At 65.0% G+C, this 16,356-nt stretch overlaps 1 protein-coding gene across 6 annotated transcripts in view; it reads right to left on the bottom strand.

The window, feature by feature from the left end:
- HSPG2 (heparan sulfate proteoglycan 2) overlaps window positions 1-16,163 on the bottom strand; it is a 23,334-nt gene extending 7,171 nt beyond the window's left edge. For 3 of the 6 annotated variants that reach the window (XM_042890695.1, XM_042890699.1, XM_042890696.1), the window contains exons 1-50: window positions 16,102-16,163; window positions 13,998-14,139; window positions 13,840-13,923; window positions 13,424-13,533; window positions 13,289-13,347; window positions 12,599-12,759; window positions 12,110-12,454; window positions 11,919-12,038; window positions 11,722-11,853; window positions 11,477-11,621; window positions 11,120-11,271; window positions 10,889-11,035; window positions 10,656-10,819; window positions 10,406-10,582; window positions 10,123-10,319; window positions 9,896-10,043; window positions 9,696-9,823; window positions 9,529-9,615; window positions 9,388-9,446; window positions 9,253-9,320; window positions 8,973-9,113; window positions 8,154-8,330; window positions 7,909-8,088; window positions 7,714-7,832; window positions 7,526-7,637; window positions 7,343-7,456; window positions 7,127-7,254; window positions 6,967-7,044; window positions 6,836-6,885; window positions 6,661-6,749; window positions 6,444-6,584; window positions 6,170-6,361; window positions 5,356-5,448; window positions 5,206-5,286; window positions 4,892-5,122; window positions 4,700-4,813; window positions 4,481-4,608; window positions 4,321-4,407; window positions 3,212-3,438; window positions 2,899-3,009; window positions 2,721-2,821; window positions 2,090-2,270; window positions 1,862-1,921; window positions 1,581-1,703; window positions 1,359-1,499; window positions 1,127-1,269; window positions 909-1,044; window positions 660-805; window positions 444-582; window positions 198-358 (exon numbers count right to left, since the gene is read on the bottom strand). In XM_042890695.1, coding sequence (XP_042746629.1) covers window positions 198-358; window positions 444-582; window positions 660-805; window positions 909-1,044; window positions 1,127-1,269; window positions 1,359-1,499; window positions 1,581-1,703; window positions 1,862-1,921; window positions 2,090-2,270; window positions 2,721-2,821; window positions 2,899-3,009; window positions 3,212-3,438; window positions 4,321-4,407; window positions 4,481-4,608; window positions 4,700-4,813; window positions 4,892-5,122; window positions 5,206-5,286; window positions 5,356-5,448; window positions 6,170-6,361; window positions 6,444-6,584; window positions 6,661-6,749; window positions 6,836-6,885; window positions 6,967-7,044; window positions 7,127-7,254; window positions 7,343-7,456; window positions 7,526-7,637; window positions 7,714-7,832; window positions 7,909-8,088; window positions 8,154-8,330; window positions 8,973-9,113; window positions 9,253-9,320; window positions 9,388-9,446; window positions 9,529-9,615; window positions 9,696-9,823; window positions 9,896-10,043; window positions 10,123-10,319; window positions 10,406-10,582; window positions 10,656-10,819; window positions 10,889-11,035; window positions 11,120-11,271; window positions 11,477-11,621; window positions 11,722-11,853; window positions 11,919-12,038; window positions 12,110-12,454; window positions 12,599-12,759; window positions 13,289-13,347; window positions 13,424-13,533; window positions 13,840-13,923; window positions 13,998-14,139; window positions 16,102-16,149 — 6,597 coding nt within the window. In that variant the 5' untranslated portion in view covers window positions 16,150-16,163. Of the gene's footprint in view, window positions 45-197; window positions 359-443; window positions 583-659; window positions 806-908; window positions 1,045-1,126; window positions 1,270-1,358; window positions 1,500-1,580; window positions 1,704-1,861; window positions 1,922-2,089; window positions 2,271-2,720; window positions 2,822-2,898; window positions 3,010-3,211; window positions 3,439-4,320; window positions 4,408-4,480; window positions 4,609-4,699; window positions 4,814-4,891; window positions 5,123-5,205; window positions 5,287-5,355; window positions 5,449-6,169; window positions 6,362-6,443; window positions 6,585-6,660; window positions 6,750-6,835; window positions 6,886-6,966; window positions 7,045-7,126; window positions 7,255-7,342; window positions 7,457-7,525; window positions 7,638-7,713; window positions 7,833-7,908; window positions 8,089-8,153; window positions 8,331-8,972; window positions 9,114-9,252; window positions 9,321-9,387; window positions 9,447-9,528; window positions 9,616-9,695; window positions 9,824-9,895; window positions 10,044-10,122; window positions 10,320-10,405; window positions 10,583-10,655; window positions 10,820-10,888; window positions 11,036-11,119; window positions 11,272-11,476; window positions 11,622-11,721; window positions 11,854-11,918; window positions 12,039-12,109; window positions 12,455-12,598; window positions 12,760-13,288; window positions 13,348-13,423; window positions 13,534-13,839; window positions 13,924-13,997; window positions 14,140-16,101 lie in introns of all 6 variants that reach the window. The other 3 variants (XM_042890693.1, XM_042890694.1, XM_042890698.1) reach the window with 3 other exon arrangements.
- Window positions 16,164-16,356: the final 193 nt, after the last annotated feature.

Raw genomic sequence — 16,356 nt, 5'->3', positions numbered from 1 at the left:
TCGGCCGCTGTCACCTGCAGCAGCCGCAGCCGGGAGCCAGACACCTGCAGGGAGGGGACAGAGGGACATTGGAGCTCGCATAGGGCTGCTGGGGTTTCCATGGGGCCACCTGGGCTTGCACAGTAACAACAGAGCTTGCAAAGGACATGAATCCCCAGCCTTCCCACCTTAGAGACAGACTCTCTGACATGCCTTACCTGGTGCCTGGCTGGCAGGGACCCGCCGCGCTTGTACCAGGTGACAGTAGCCTGCGAGGGGCTGGCGATGACACAGTTGAGGTCCAGGGTCTGTCCTTCAGCCACGGCGGAGGAGGACGCCTCAATTCTGACGGGAGCCTGGCCACCTGAGGCCGGTGGTCCTGGAGGGGGAGAGAGTGATGGCCAGATGATGACATGACACCTGGGGCCACCCGTGGCCACCTGCAATGCAGAGCCCAGCCTCACCGTAGGACAAACCAGAACTGGACACAACGGTGACGATGACAGACGCCTCCCGGACACCGGTCCCCGAGCTCGCCCGGCACACGTACTCGCCTGAATCAGCCACGGTGACGTGGGGGACACGGAGACGGGACCCTGATACCTGGTGGGGACACATCAGTGTCAGAAAGAGGATCACAGGGCAGCTTTTGGGGCAGCCTTCTGTTTCCTGTGCCCTACCTGGTGGCCTGCAGGCAGGGAACCTCCGCGCTTGTACCAGGTGACAGTGACCTGGCCAGATCCTGCCACCACACAGTCCAGGTCCAGGGTCTGTCCCTCAGTCACAGAAGGTGATGAGGATTCAATGCGCACAGGTGGTGCAGCTCCTACAGGAATCAAGGTGGGCTGTAGGACCAGCAAGCACCCAGGGCACCCCAAAATTGCCCCCAAACCCTGCGGCATCCCCAGAGTGGCATTCCCAACCCTTACCTGGCACCACCACCACCTCGATGCTGGCGCGAGCTGTGCCAGCGGCACTGGTGCCCACGCAGAGGTAGATGCCACCGTCAGCGACAGTGATGGAGGGAATGAGCAGCGTGGCGATGTCAGTGCGCTCAGAGCGGGACTGCAGCATGGGGACGGGGTGAGCGATGCCTGAGGCACGCCACCAGGCCCCAGAGCAGCTCCGGGTGCTGCAGCCAGCTCACCTGAGGTGGCAGAGAGCCACCCTGCTTCTCCCAGGAGATGGTGGCAGTGGGTGACCCCGACACACGGCAATACAGCCTCACTGTTGAGCCCTCCTGCACCTCCGTCCGCTCCGGGCTAACCTGCACCCTTGGCTCATCGGCACCTGTGGGCAGCACGCATTCAATGCCAGCACCGAGATGCGGACATCGAGGACATCAAAGGACGCTGGGGACACTGGGGTGCAATGCTCACCTTGCACACGAAGGTAACCCCGTGCCATGTCCTGCCCGGCGCTGCTGCGTGCGCGGCATGCGTAGTGCCCCTCATCGGACGGCTCGACAGCACTGAACCGCAGTGTGTCACCCTGGACAACCGCTCGTGGTGGCAGCGCACCTGCAGGGACATGGGCACCACATCACCCCCGCTGCATCCCCCAGCCCGGTCCCCACGTTCCCACGCGAGGTGAGCACCTACCAAGCCACTCGAGGGTGGGCGTAGGGCTGCCGGTGGCAACGCAGCGGAACTCAGCAGGCTGCCCCAGTGCCACGCTCAGCTGCGCCGGCTCCACGCTGGCGGTGGGGGCGGTGGCAGTGGCAGCTGTGGTGACATGTGGCGGGGGCTCAGGGTGCGCCGGTGCCCTCCGGAGGGTGGCACAAAGCAGAGCAACGGCGTGGTGTGGGGTAAGCAGTGGAGCCTGGCATGCGGCAGGCAGGGGGTGTGCGTGGCCCCAGACGGGTCCCCCTGCGGTGACTTACCCGGTCTGTGCCCCTCCATAAACTCAACAGGTCCATAATACATCTGGGTCTTTGAGGGGGCTGCGAGGGGAGGATCAGATTTAAGTTTGGTGGGGCCCGTCACCCCAGTGTCTGGGTTCCAGCTTTTCCAGGAGGAGCTTTCACCCAAACGACACGTGGGGTTCCCACTGCTCAGCCCCTGCCCTTTCGGAGGTGCCCTTCAGGGCTTTGGGAGGGGGAGGAACGCACCCTGGACGTAGAGCGTGGCTGTGCCCTCGTCCATGTCCAGCATGTTGGAGCCAGTGCACACGTAGACACCGGCGTCCTCAGGCTGCACGTTGCGGATGGTGAGGATGCCGTTGAAGTCCATGGCGCGTGATGGCAGCGTCCCGTGGTTCTGCCGTGTCCACACCAGGGTGTAGGCAGGGGACTGGGGGAGGACAGGGAATGAGGAAGCACCCAAGGGTGCTTGTAGGACCCACACGGTTGGATGGGCACCCAGGGGTGTCTGTGTGCCCTGCATGGCACTATGGGGACACACACAGGGACAGATGGGCAGCTAAATGTGTTTCCAACCCCCAGGTGGACACCCAGAGGTGTCTCTGAGAGCCATATGCTGCCACATGGGAGCGTAGGGATCTTTATGGCCTGGGAGACACCCAAGGGTGTCCCTGAACCCTGGGTCCAGGTAGGTGCCCAGTGGTGTGTGTGTCACTGTGGCCATGTTGATACCCAAGGGTAGCTGTATGGTGATGTGGGCACCCACAAGGCCTGAAAGACCCAGAGAGCACCCACGGGTGCCCATATTTCCCAAACGATTTAGAAAGCACTCTCTTTGAGACCTACTGAGCTCCCAGGAGTGCCCATGCTCCCTGCTCACCTTGCTCTTAGCTGTGCAGATGAAGGTGACATCAGCCCCAGGCTTCACCCTCTGCACCCTCTTCTCCTCCACAGTGACAGTGATGGGCTTGGTGGGGGTCTCTGTGCATAGACAAGAGGGCTGAGCACCATCCCCACCCTCGTCCCTGGTCACCACGCCGCCACCCACCATGCCCTACCGGTGACGATGACCTCGGCACGGCTGGAGTTGCTGTGCTGCAGGTTGCGGCAGGAGCAGACGTAGACACCGGCCTCAGAGGGCTGGATGTTGGCAAAGTGCAGCTCCTCACCTGGGGGCACAGGATGGGTGAGACTGCCACGTCCCCGTCCTCATCTGCTGTCCTCATCCCCATCCCCACCCTATCCTTGTCCCAGTCCCTTCGACCCCTTGTGGCTGTTTCCAACTGCACGCATCCCCATCCCTACCCAATTCCCGTCCCAGTTCCTTGTCCCCATCACTGCCTCCACCCCATCCCCAGCCCAGGACCTTGCCTTGCTCACGGCTCTGTGCACTACTGGGCAGGGGCCGCCCATCCTCCCGGGACCAGTGGTAGTACAGGGGGGGTTCTCCACTGGCCTGGCACCGCAGTGTGACCGCACTGCCCTGTGGCACCGCCGTGCGCGGTGGGTGGACACGGACAGCAAGCAGGGATGGAGAGCCCAGCGGGACACAGGTCTGGCCTCGCACAGTGGGGTCCCCTGTGTAGCCTGGAGCACACCTGTGGGGTACAGGAGGAGAGGATGTAGGGGATGATATCGGGATGGGGATATCGGGGTGACAACGCTTAGATGAGGATGGTGGGGGGAGATATGGGGGTGATGATATGGGGGAGGGATATCAGGATGGAGACACTGGGGTAAGGGATACTCAGGTGAGGATGTGACAATATTGGGGTGAGGAGACTGGGAGGGGATAAGGGCTGATGACATTGGGTTGAGAAATCGAGGTGAGGATGTTGGGGCAAGGACATGGGATTGACAGACTGTGCATACTGGGGTGGGATTCTGGGGTGTGGATGTTGGAGTGCAGAACTGGGGTTGAAACAGAGGAGGGATATTGGATTGGGGTAATAATATTGGGGTGGGAATGTTCAGGTGGGGATGCAGGGATGAGAATATGGGGGGGATGTCAGGATGGGGATATTGAGGTGATTTTATCTGGATTATGGATGGAGATTTGGGGGTGGAGATAGTATACGTGGTGAGGACATGAATATAGAATATATTGTGAATATATCATGGTGAGGACAATCAGGTAGGGATATCAGCATGCAGATTGGGGGTGGGGACATCCAGGTTGGTCACTGAAGTGGGAATATCGGGATGATTCCGTAAAGGTGAGACATCAATGCAGGTACACTGAGGTGCAGATATCAGAGTGGGTAAGGACACAGGGGTGGTACATCAGGTGGGAACAACAGGGTGAGGATAATGGGGCGGGTCCATCAGGGTGAGGACACAGGGTGGGTACACCAGGTGGGTACACCAGGTGGGTGCACCAGGTGGGTACACCAGGTGGGTACACCAGGTGGGTACATCAGGTGGGTGCACCAGGTGGGTGCATCAGGTGGGTGCATCAGGTGGGTGCATCGGGCGCTCACCGCTCGCAGTACTGCCCAGTGTATCCTGGCGCGCAGGCGGTGCAGCGGTACCCGCCACCTCCCAGGCTCTCACAGGTCCTTGAGAACCTGCAGGAACAACAGGCAGCACGGGGCCGTCCTCTCCTTTTCCCTTCCCGTGCCCACAGCCCCCGGCACTCACTGGTTCTCTGGGTGCAGCAGCGGGCAGGCACAGGGCTGGCAGTCCTCAGGCGTGCCAGCAGTGGCATCCCCGTAGAAGCCAGGCGCACACTGGTCGCAGAAATCCCCCGCCGTGTTGTGCAGGCAGCCCTGTGGGGCACACGGCAGCAGGGGGACGGTGCTGGGAGGCGCCCCCGGAACCCCGCAGCACCGTGTGCCGCCAGCAGCCCTCCCAACTCACGGAGCAGAGGCCGCTCTCAGGATGGCAGCTGTCGGAGTGGCCATTGCACTCGCACAGCTCGCAGTGCCCCAAGTACAGGCCGCCCCCGGTGCGCGTGTAGCCGGGCGCACAGTCCTGCAGGCAGAGGAAGGCCAGTCAGCGCCGTGGCCGCACACAAGGCACTGGGCCGGCAGACCTCACGGCACGGCTCACCTGGCAGGACAGGCCCCGGTAGCCTGGCGGGCACCGGCACTCCTCCACCTCCGGTGCCGGTGGCAGGCCGGGCCGGGGAGGCGCTGCCACGTCCATGCTGACGGCGGCGATGGCGGCCCAGGCCGTGCTGCTGGCGTAGGTGGCGCGGACGAGGATCTCGTCTAGGTCAGCCAGTGCCATCATCAGGTGCTCCCGCGTGGCCGGCCGCCCGTCCGGCCGCTGCCAGTGGTGCTGCAGGCAGGGGATGATGTCAGGGGGTGCCGCCTCCCTGCACCCCCTGGGGGATGAGGAGCAACCCAGCCCAATGTTCCCACCTCCCGGAAAACGATCTCGAAGGCACGCGGTGTGCGGGGCGGCAGCTCGGGCTGGTAGGCCACCAGCGTGATGTCGTTGCCCTGCGGGTGAAGGGGGGGGTCAGCACATCCCACTGCCAAACGCCCCCCCTCCCGTAATCATCTACTGACCGTAATCTGGATGTCGGCATCAGGCAGGGGACCCCCACGGCCCCCCGGGGTGTAGGTCAGCGTGTAGCGGAGCCACCCACCGTAGGAGCCCACCTGTGGGTGGGAAAGAGGTGGTGGGAATCGGGGGGGGAATTGGGGGCTGGCGTGTGGGGCCCCGCTCAGGGCGGTGGGGGGGGGCGGGGAAGGGGCTGCCAGTGGGAAAAGGATGCAGGGAGGTGGGGGGTGGGAAGGGAGATGGGGAAAGGGAAGGGAAAGAGGATGTGGAAAGGGGAGGGAAAAGTGAAAAGATGAAGGAATGAGAAAACAAGGAGAAAGGAAAAAGGGGGAGAAGGAGAAAAAACAAAAGAGGGGAAAAGGAAAAAAAATAGGGGGAAAAGGGAAAAAAGGAAGGACAAATAAAAAAGTAAGGAAAGAGAAAGAAAGGAGAAGAAAGAAAGAAGGAGAGAAGAAGAATGAGAAAGGAGAGAAGGGGAAAAGAAGGAGGAGGAAGAAAAAAAGGAAAAAGGAAAATGAAAAAGGAAACAAGAGAATCGGAAGAATAGAAGAAAGAAAACAGGAAAGCAAAGTAGAAAGAGGAAGAGGAAAGGAAGAGATAAAAGGAATAGAAAAGGAGGAAACGGAAAAGATAATGGAAGAGAAAAAAATGGGTAGAGAAAAGAGCAAAAGAAGAGAAAGTGAAAATAGAAAAGGAAGAAAGAAAGAAAGAAGAGAAAAGGAAGGAGGGAGGAGGAGGCACTGGGAGTGCTCACCACAGATGGACAGCTGAGGCCAGAGGCCCCACCAGCCCCGGGGAGGGGATGCCCACAACCATTACCTTGTCGCCCAGGTAGGGCTGGGGCAGCTGCCAGTAGTAGGACTCGGGGGACAACTCCCCAAAGCGCCCGTAGGTGAGCTGAGGCCCTTGGGTGCCCATCTCCACGCTGAAGCCGGTGGCCACGCGGGTGCTGCGCTGCCGGTTCACCAGCACAAAGCCCTGCCAGCTCCCAGCAGCAAATGGAGTTCGCACCTGTGGGACAGGGTGGCTGAGTGCCTCGGGGACACTGGGTGATGGCAGGGACCTGCGGGGCCCATGGGGACGGGGGACTCACCATGTCGCGGGTGTAGGAGGTGCTGATGCAGTGCTGCACGATGCCCATGCAGAAGCAAGGCAGGCAGCCCGCCGGATTTTCGGCACTCAGGTGGAAGTGGTGGGGGCGGCAGGTGGCGCAGTGTGGGCCCTCCACGTTGGCCTGCAGGATGGGGCAGGTGACGCTGTTGTCCCCATCCCAGTATGGGGACAGGGTGTAGCGTGGGGACGTGGCTCACCTTGCACTGGCACAGCCCACTGGCATCGCACCGCTCACTGGCGCTGCCCCGCGTGTCACACTGGCACTGACCACCAGCAGCCCCTGGCTCTGGGGGCAGCAGGGTGGGAAAGAGGTTAACTAGGGTTCCCAGCATCAGCACGGGGACACCGCGCATCCCCCTCCCCAAGGCTCACCACGGCACAGCTCTCCCCGCAGTGGGTCCCCCACGTAGCCAGGCAAGCACCTTTGAGGAAGGAGGAAACAAGGAGGTGAGAGGGGTCCTCAATACCCTCACGAACCTCCTTGCCACCGCCGTCCCCTGCACCTCTCACAGAGCCGCCCGGTGTGTCCTGGAGCACAGGCGCTGCATGTGGGCTGCCCGTCTGTGTCCTCAAAGCAGCTCCTGCATGGGACAGGGGGACGAGGTGACGGGTAAGTCCCAGATGACAGCCTTGGGGACACAGAGGGGTCTGGAGAGCACCTACTGGCTGTCAGTACGGGGACCATGGCATGGGCAGGGGCGGCAGTCGCCTGGGGTCCCGTGGGTGGCATCACCATAGTAGCCAGGCTGGCACTTGTCACACTGAGCGCCCTCCGTGTGGTCCTGGCAACCCTGGTATTGTGGGGAGAGGATGATGCTGGCACAACAGAAGGGTCCCCACTGTGTCCCCCGCGCCATCCCCACAACAGTACGTGCTCACCTGGCACTCGCCAGTCTCAGGGTGGCACTCAGCAGCGTGCCCATGGCACTGACAGCGCTCACAGGTGCCCAGGTAGAGCCCGCTGGTGCTGCGTGAGTAGCCCACGTCGCAGTCCTACAGGGACAGGAATGGGTGTGGGCCACCAGCTGCATCCCAGGGCCGTGGGGAAAGTGGGGAGCTCACCTGGCACGAGGGGCCGCGGTAGCCGGGGGGGCAGGTGCAGTCTTCTACCTCCAGTGCCGGCGGCCGGCCAGTGGCATGGGGCACAGCCACATCCAGACGGACATCAGAGAGCCTGCGGGGTGGGACAGGACGTTCCCACCGCCCTTCCTGCGCATCTCCCGTCCCCAGGCAGTCACCCGCTCCACTACCTGCTCTCTGTCGGCTGCTCTGAGTAGGATGCGCGGATCATGAGGACATCGATGTCGGCCAGGGCCATCAGGAGGTGCTCCCGGGTGGCGTCGCGCCCATCCGCTCTGCGCCAGGCGTGCTGCTGGCACAGCCCCGTGGTGACCAACACATCCTTGGAGCCAACACACCCACCCCAGGGGGACATCGGCTCTCACCTCGCGGAAGGGCACAGTGATGGTGGTGGGGATGCCGAGCATGGGGCTGGCATCAGAGAAGTACTTGAGGGAGATCCCGTTGCCTTGCAGCAGGACATCGGGTTGGTACTGCAGCAGCTGGGCACCCGCCGCTGCATGGTGTGTCACTGTGTACTTCAGCTCACCCCCATACGATGTCACCTGCACAGGGACAGGGCTCAGCTGGGCTCGGGGGCACCCAGCATTCCCTGTCCCTGCTGCGGCACCTTGTCTCCGGTGAAGGATGAGGGCAGCACCCAGAAGTAGACGTCACGAGGCAGGGTGTGGAAGTCTGAGAAGATGAGTTCCCCCGGGGCAGCGAAGCGCGAGCCCTTGATCGCTGTCCTCGTACCCACCAGGTTGGCCAGGTGCAGAGGTGCCACCTCCTCAGAGGCGACACGAACCTGCAGCAGTGGGGGGACGGGGCCATGGGCACCCATGTTGGGGTACAGCACGGCACACATAGCACAGCACAGTGCAACACAGCATGGAACAGTGTGGCACCGCACAACGTGGCATGGCACAACACAGCGCAGCAGAATGTGGCGCACGATGGCATGGCACAGCATGGCACAGCATGGCACAACATGGCACAACATGGCACAACATGGCACAACATGGCACAGCACGGCACAGCATGGCACAGCATGGCACAACACGGCACAACACAGCACAACACAGCACAACACGGCACAACACGGCACAACACGGCACAACATGGCACAACACGGCACAGCATGGCACAACATGGCACAACACGGCACAACATGGCACAACATGGCACAACACAGCACAGCATGGCACAGCATGGCACAACACGGCACAGCACGGCACAGCACGGCACAACACGGCACAGCACGGCACAGCACGGCACAGCACGGCACAACACGGCACAGCACGGCACAACACGGCACAGCACGGCACAGCACGGCACAACACGGCACAGCATGGCACAACATGGCACAACACAGCACAGCACGGCACAGCATGGCACAACACGGCACAGCATGGCACAGCACGGCACAGCACGGCACAACACCGCCTACCTGATCGCGGCTCCAGGAGGAGCTGGCGCACTGCCGTGAGACGCCCATGCAGAAGCACTTGAGGCAGCCGTCAGGGTTGGCATCGCTCAGGTGGAAGGTCCCCACGGCGCACTCATCACACTGCCGCCCCGTCACGTTGGGCTGCGGGAGGGGGATGGGAAACTGGTGGCACTGGGGATGGGGAAACTGCAGGGGACTGGACTGGGTGCGGGGGGAAATGGAGTGGGTCCAATGGGGGTCAGGATCGGGTGCCACGGGGCTGGGGCTGGCTGATACCCACCTTGCAGCGGCACGTGCCGCCCACCGCGTCCTTGCCTCCACGCGCGTCACACTTGATGAGCTCCTGGCCTGTGGTGAGAGGAGGGTGAGGGTGGGCAGAGCCATTTGGGACGGAAGGGACGTGTGGGACACTCACCGATGCGGGTGCACTTGCCGCCAGGCTGGATGGGGTTTCCCTCATAGCCCGGGGCACACCTGCGGGGGACATGGGCTGGTGGGAGGAAGCCGGGGGACACTCAATCACAGATGGTGCTTCGCCCCCACCCTGCACACCCACCTCTCACAGCGGCGACCAGCATAGCCGGGGGCACAGGCGTCACAGGTGGCCTGGCCATCTGTGTCCAGGAAGCACGACTCAGAGAACCTACAGTGAGAGGACGGTGACATAGGGATGGAGACGCAGGACCAGGACGTGGCACTGGGCCCTCCCAGGGCGGCACCCACCTGCGGGCTGGCTCCGTGTAGGGGCAGGGGCAGGGGCGGCAGGCAGTGGCCGTGCCCTGTGTGGCATCACCAAAGAAGCCAGGTTTGCACTTCTCACACTGGGGACCCTCGGTGTTGTGCTGGCAGTTCTGGGGGTTAACACAGGGCTTAACAGCACTGTCCCACAGCCAAGCTGCTGTCCCCCACATCCCCGTCCTCACCAGGCAGTGCCCGTAGACCTGGTCACAGGTGCTGGAGTGGCCATGGCAGCTGCAGCCGGAGCACGTCCCCAGGTAGGGGCCCTGCGGCACCCTCTCGAAGTTGGCAGCACACCGCTGGCACGACAGCCCCACATAGCCCACCGGGCACCTGAGGACACAGCGGTGTGATGGTGGCACTGCAGAGGTGCCACAACCGGTGAGAGCATCGTTTTGCTACTGCCAGTCACCTGCACTCCTCAACATCCCCAGCGGGTTCCAAGCCAGTGTCCCCGGGGCCAGTGACATCCATGGCCACATCGCTGAGCCCCACGCTGGCCATGCGCCCATCGTACACCGCCCGCACCAAGATGCCTTCCAGCCTCTGCAGCACCATCAGCAGCAGCTCCCGGCTCACCGGCGCACCTGTCTCATCTTCCCAGTTGTCCTGCCAGGGATGGTGACACCGATGTCACCAAGGAGTGCCACCTGCGACCATCGGTAACAATCGGCACCTATCCCCAGTGCACCCACCTCAGTGAAGGGGATGCGGCGGCGGTTGAGCACATCGGGCTGGGTGGCCCTTGCGTGTGCCCTGAGCTGGCGGCCGTGGCCCTGCAGCAGCACGTCGGGGCGCGGGGCCGGCTCGGGGGGGCCTCGGCCCAGCCGGTAGCGCACACCATAGCTCAGCGCTCCCCCGTAGGCATCCACCTGGCAGCAGAAGCACGGGGTCAGCAGTGGCAATGGATGTCCTCCAGCCCCGCTGCTGTCCCGTAACGCTCACCTTGTCGCCCAGGAATTGGGCTGGCAACGCCCAGAAGGCGTCAAGGGCCAGGAAGCGCCGGGACAGGTCCAGCAGCTGGAACTCCTCGGTGGCCACGTCTACGTGCAGCTGGGTGGCTGACAGGGCTGGCACAGATGGGGCCGATGGCACCGTCACATTGACACCTGCAGGGAGAAACTCAGCTCCGCACATCCCCAAACCCCGTGCCCCTCCCCGCCATCCCCATCACTCACCCTTGAAGTCATTGGGGCGATCGAAGCTCAGGTGAATGCGGTGGCGGTGACGGGCGGTGGCGTGGCAGGAGGAGGTGACGCCGAAGCAGAAGCAGGGCAGGCAGCGGGACGTGCCAGTCACCTGGAAGTGGCCCTCAGGGCAGGGACCTGCGGGAAAGGGTGGGATGTGGGTGAGGGCACGGGGATGAGATGGGATGGGATGGGGCGGTGGCAGCAGCCGGGGACGCTCACCGGGGCGCGGGGTGACGGTGAGGACGCTGTCTGGGATGCCAAACACCATGCCACGGGTGTTGATGGCCTCACAGGTGTAGGCGCCCTGGTCGGCCTCCTTCACGTCCCGGATGGTCAGCGTGCCCTGCCCGCCCTCGCTCACGATGGACACCCTGCACGGCAGGTCAGTGCACCGTGCGCCCAGCACGTGGCACCGGCACATCCCCAAACCCTGCACCCCACCCGCACTGCCTGCTCCAACCCCGCCCCCAGCAGAAGCCCCCCTCCCAATCGCTGCAGACCGGAGCCCCATCTGGCAAAGCTCCTCCCACCCCGAGCCACACACGGTAACAGCCCCAGCCCCGGCCTCCCACCCACCTGCGGCTGGCGGGGATGCTGCCCCAGTTGAGGCGCCAGGTGATGATTGGGGTGGGCACACCGGTGGCCACGCAGGTGAAGCTCACAGTCTGCCCCGGCACCGCCCGCACCGACTCCTGCGGCGGCGTCACCACCTGCGGCGGCACTGCAAGGGGGATGGAATCAGCCCCAGCAGAGGGATCCGCATCAGCCCCAGCCAGCACCGCACCTCGCTGCAGTGCCCCGCGTCCCCAGGTGCCACTTACTGCAGCCAACCTCGTCGGAGCGGTCGGGGCAGTCGGGCTCCTCGTCGCAATGGTAGCTGGCGGGGATGCAGGCACCGCTGACCACGCAGCTGAACTGGTCGGGGCGGCAGGGCATGCCGGGCACCTTGGTGGCTGTGGGGACATTGGCCGTCAGGCAGTGCTGTGCTGCGCGCCCCCGCGCCCCGTGCCACACTCACGGCAGCCGGTCTCATCCGAGCCGTCCCCGCAGTCGTTGTCCCCATCGCAGCGCCACAGCTTCAGGGCGCAGTGCCCATTGCGGCACTTGAACTCATTGGGCTCACAGGGCGACGGGGTGCCTGAGGTGGGGGGAAGGGGGGCTCAGCGCCCGCAGGGTCGCCACCGCCATCCCCGCTCCCCGGCCACTCACCGCAGCCCTCCTCATCGCTGCCATCGGTGCAGTCACGCTCTCCGTCGCACAGGTAATCGCGGGGCACGCAGCGCCCATCGGCACAGGGGGTCTCGGCGGGGCGGCAGCCGTGAGGCGGCGGTGGGGGGCGGCGGGTGATGGGGGAGGTGGTGAGTGCCGGGCGGGTGGTGACGGCGGGGCGCGCCGTGCTGATAAACACGGTGCTGGGGGGCGGCTCGGCACAGCCCTGCTCGTCCGACGCGTCGTGGCAGTCAGGCCGGCGGTCACAGCGGTACTCGCGGGCGATGCATTCACCACTGCCACAGGAGAACTCCAGGGGGGTGCAGGGGCGCAGGTGGGGGGTCACTGCGGGGGGAGAGCAGCTGTCAGGACAAGGGGTCCCCAAAGTCGGGTGATGCGTAGGGCATCGGTGACAAAGAGGGGCTCAAGGCGCTCTGGCACACCGCACCCTGCGCCGAGGTTACGGGGGTCCCCAATCCCCTCACTCACCGGCCCCCAGGCGCCGGAACTGGAAGCCGACGGGTGAGGTGACGTAGGAGGCGATGGAGCCAGCGGTCACCACGCTGTGCAGCACAGCACCAATCTGCGCCTCGTCCCCGTTGCCCTCGGAGCCCACATCCAGCTCCACAAACACGCTGCCCTCCAGCTCCCTGCGGACACAGGGTCAGCACCGCCCCGGGGCCCCCGCACACCCCCCAACAAAGTGCCTCATGTCCCCAGTATCCCCATATCCCCCAACATCCCACAGCCCCAAAACCTCCCCTGCGCCCTGAAACTTTGCATCCTTCCTGAACCACCTTGTACCCCCAAATCACCCCACCCCCCATACCTCCCTGCCCCCCAAAACACCTCAAACGCCTGACCACAGCATACCTACACAACACCCCTGCATCCCAAAACTCCCCATCCCTCCCCAAATACCCCTGCACCCAAACCCCCCCCCACCATCCCCGATTTTCCCATCTCTCCAAATATCCCTGCACCCAGACTCCCCATCACCCCATCCTTCTCTGCACCCCAAACCCCATCCCTCCTCCACTTCCCCAGCAACCCAAACCTCCCCATTCATCCCCAAACATCCCCTGCACTTCCCGAGCATCCCACTCCCCAGACCGCCTTGCACCCATAAATATCCCCCAAACCTTCCCACTCCCCAGGCCCCCCCTATGACCTACTCACTTGATGAACACCACGCTGACCATCTGCTCCCCAGGGATCTTGTAATACTCTGACTCCAGCTGATTTGGGAAGAGATACGGGGTCACGGTGTGCCCACCTGGTGCCCCCCAACCCCACAGCCCCCCAACCCCTCACCGTGTCCACCACAGCCTGGGACACCTCATGGAACTCCTCCGAGGTGGGGTCCTCCAGACGGGGGCTGAAGTCGATGCTGTGGGTGAAGTTCACCAGTGCCCGGAAATAAACTGCGGGGGGAGGGAAGAAAGGGGCGTCAGCACCCCAAAAACACCACCTTTTGGCACCCCCAGCACCAGCCCCCCCGCTGCCATAGGAAAGAGTGAGAGTCCTCAGAGAGCCACTTACTGATCGGGGGGTCATCCTCGGGCTCGGCCACCACTATGCCCGCCGGGGGGGGCACGGCCGCTGCCGCCGAGGGGAGAAGGAAGAGGAGGAGAGGAAGGAAAGCAGAGAGGACGGAGAACAGACAGAGCGTGAGCGCAGAGCAGTGTGGTGGTGTCACCTGGCGGCGTCACCCGGCAGCATCCCCTTACCGGTGGTTGCCAACGGCACGCCGGGCACTGGGGGCCCCCCAGCCACCAGCGCCACATCGCCACTGCCGAGCTCCCCGCTGCCATCTGCAAAAAGGGACACGGTGAGCAGTCGGAGGACATGCATCCCCCTCCTCAGATGCCACCCGGGGCTGCATTACCTGCAGACGCTTCATCCGCCAGCAGGTCCTCATCATCGGAGAGCTGCGCGTAGTAGCGCCGGCGCCACGTGCTGCCCACATGGTCGGCCACCGTGTCCTCGGGGAAGGAGCTCTCGGCCGGGACCCCAGCAGCCTGGCACACCTGGGGGGGTCACAGCCATCACAGCAGGGCCACATCGCCAGGCTCCCCCCACTGCTGGCCGGGCCGCATAGCTGTGTGCTGCGGTCACGGTGGGTGACGGAGGGGGGCTGTGTGTGTGTGCAGGGTGGGGGATGAGCTCATCGCCCCCCCGGCTCTGCTCGCCGCCCACCACCGCATTCCTGCACCCGGCACCACACAGCACAGTGTGTGTGTGTGTGTGTGTGTGTGTGTGCACTGCAGCGTGCCGTCACGTCGCACCAGCAGCAGCACCCAGCGCAGCGCCGGGGGGCAGCGAGGGCCGGACCCCCCTGCAGGCTGGCCGGGAGGAATCCGTCAGGGCAGCACTTTGCTGTGCAAACAAGAGCGGGTGGATTAAGCGGGCACTCTGCACGGGGCCCGGGTGGGGTGGGGGCAGATTTACCCAAACAATGGGTGCGAATGGCCCCCCCACTCCTCTTGCATGGCACAGACAGCGGCGCCCCAAAATAACCCGGCAGTCGGGGGGGGGGGGGGGGAGGCTGCTGGGTGGGGAGGGCTGCAGCCGGGGAAACTGAGGCACGATGCCATGCTGTGCGTGCGCTGAGCTGCGGGTGCTCTGCAGCTGCTCCCTGTACACCGACTCGGGACTCTGCTCTCATTGCTGTGCACAGAACTGCAGCCGCTCTGCCCCCACGGGTGGGAGCTGCTCCCCGCCCCCCCCGCCCCACCCCAGCTGTCCGGCGGCGGGTCCAGACGCCAGCAGGGCGCGGGGAGGGGGGGGGGGCCGGTGTCCCCTCTCGGGTTTCCGGAAGCGGGTCGGGCTCACGCCCGGCCGGACACCGCCGCTCACATTTTCCATCTGCCGTACCACAATCCTGCCCGGAGCCGCGGCCGGGCCTGGGGGAGCGGGAGAGGAGGAAGAGGAGGAGGAGGAAGCACCACCCCGCTGTCACGTCCGCCGGCGCCACGTGCGGCTCCGCTCGACGCCCCGAAGCGGGGAGGGCCCCCCCCCCACCGCCCCCAGCCGGGCTCTCCACTCCCGGCGAGGAAGAGGAGGAAGCGGGGGGTGACGCAGCACAGGAAGGCCGGGCCCGGAGGGGCCGGGAATAATAACCGGGGGGGGGGTTATTAATAGCCGCCCCCCCGCCCCATTGTTTCCCCAAGGCCAAGAGGTGGTGTTCCCCCCCCGCTCCCCCGTTCCACTTCCTCCCGAGGACCGGGGGGGGGGAGCACAGCTGGACGGGACCCCCCTGGGGGGCTAACAGCTGCGTGACCCCCCCTTGCCCCCCCCTGCGATATGGGGGCGAAACAGCTGCGGGTGGTAGCGCTCGGCCGGGGACACGGGGGGGTAACGGAGTGGGGGGGGGTAAGGGGGGGGGCGCATTCCTCCCCGCTCGGCATTGCCTAATTTATCCCGATTCGGGCCCCCCCGCCCCGCGCGGCCCGTCCGGGCCTTCTTTGGCCATATGAACGGACCCCCCCCGTGTGCCCCCCCCATCCCCACGGGGGGGGGCCGTGCCAGCATGGCCCCGAGCAGAAAGGAGCTCTGTTCTCCGCCCCGGGCACAGTCCCAGCCCCACAGCTCCCCCCCAACACGCAGAGACACGGGGGGGAACCAAAGCGCCTTCACGCCCCCCCCACCCGACGGGACCCCCCCACAGCGCCCCCAGGGCGTATTTCGGGAGCGCTATTTTTGCATTCCTCCGTCACCCGGTAAATATAGAGCGGGTGCGACTTAAGGGAGGGGGCAGCGCCCCAAAAGTACCGAGACCCCCCCCCCCCGCGGGGGCACATGGGGACGACGCGAGACCCCCATTCCTAAACGGGACGGGACCCCGCGGGGACCCCACCTCCTCCCCGGGACCGCGCCGCTCCCGGCCCACGCGGGACTCCATCCCCCCCCCAACCTCAACCCGGATTCCAACCGCTGGACGGGACGCCGTTCGGCGCCCTTCCCCCTCCCGGTGCCGCCCCCAGACTCACTCCGAGCGCCGCGAGCAGCAGCAGCGCCGCGGGCACCGGCCGCCCCATCGCCCCGCTCGCTCCGGCCCCGCTCCGCGCCCCGGCCCCGCTCCGCCCCGCCGCGCTGTGCCTCTGGGCGTGGCCGCCGGGAAACGCGCCCACGGGGGAACGGGGAGCGGGATGGGGGCGTGGGGTCAGAGAGCCGGGGCCGCGTGGGGACACCCGGCCGTACCGACACGGGGCTGCGCGGGGACGCGGGGCACCGCGGGGGCATTC

Source organism: Lagopus leucura, unplaced genomic scaffold (genome assembly GCF_019238085.1).
Source record: "Lagopus leucura isolate 7727_CA_CO unplaced genomic scaffold, USGS_WTPT01 147-14_obj-0_obj, whole genome shotgun sequence".
NCBI lineage: Eukaryota > Metazoa > Chordata > Aves > Galliformes > Phasianidae > Lagopus > Lagopus leucura.
The sequence above is the reverse complement of the archived record's forward strand: the minus strand, read 5'-3'. Positions and strand labels throughout refer to the sequence as shown.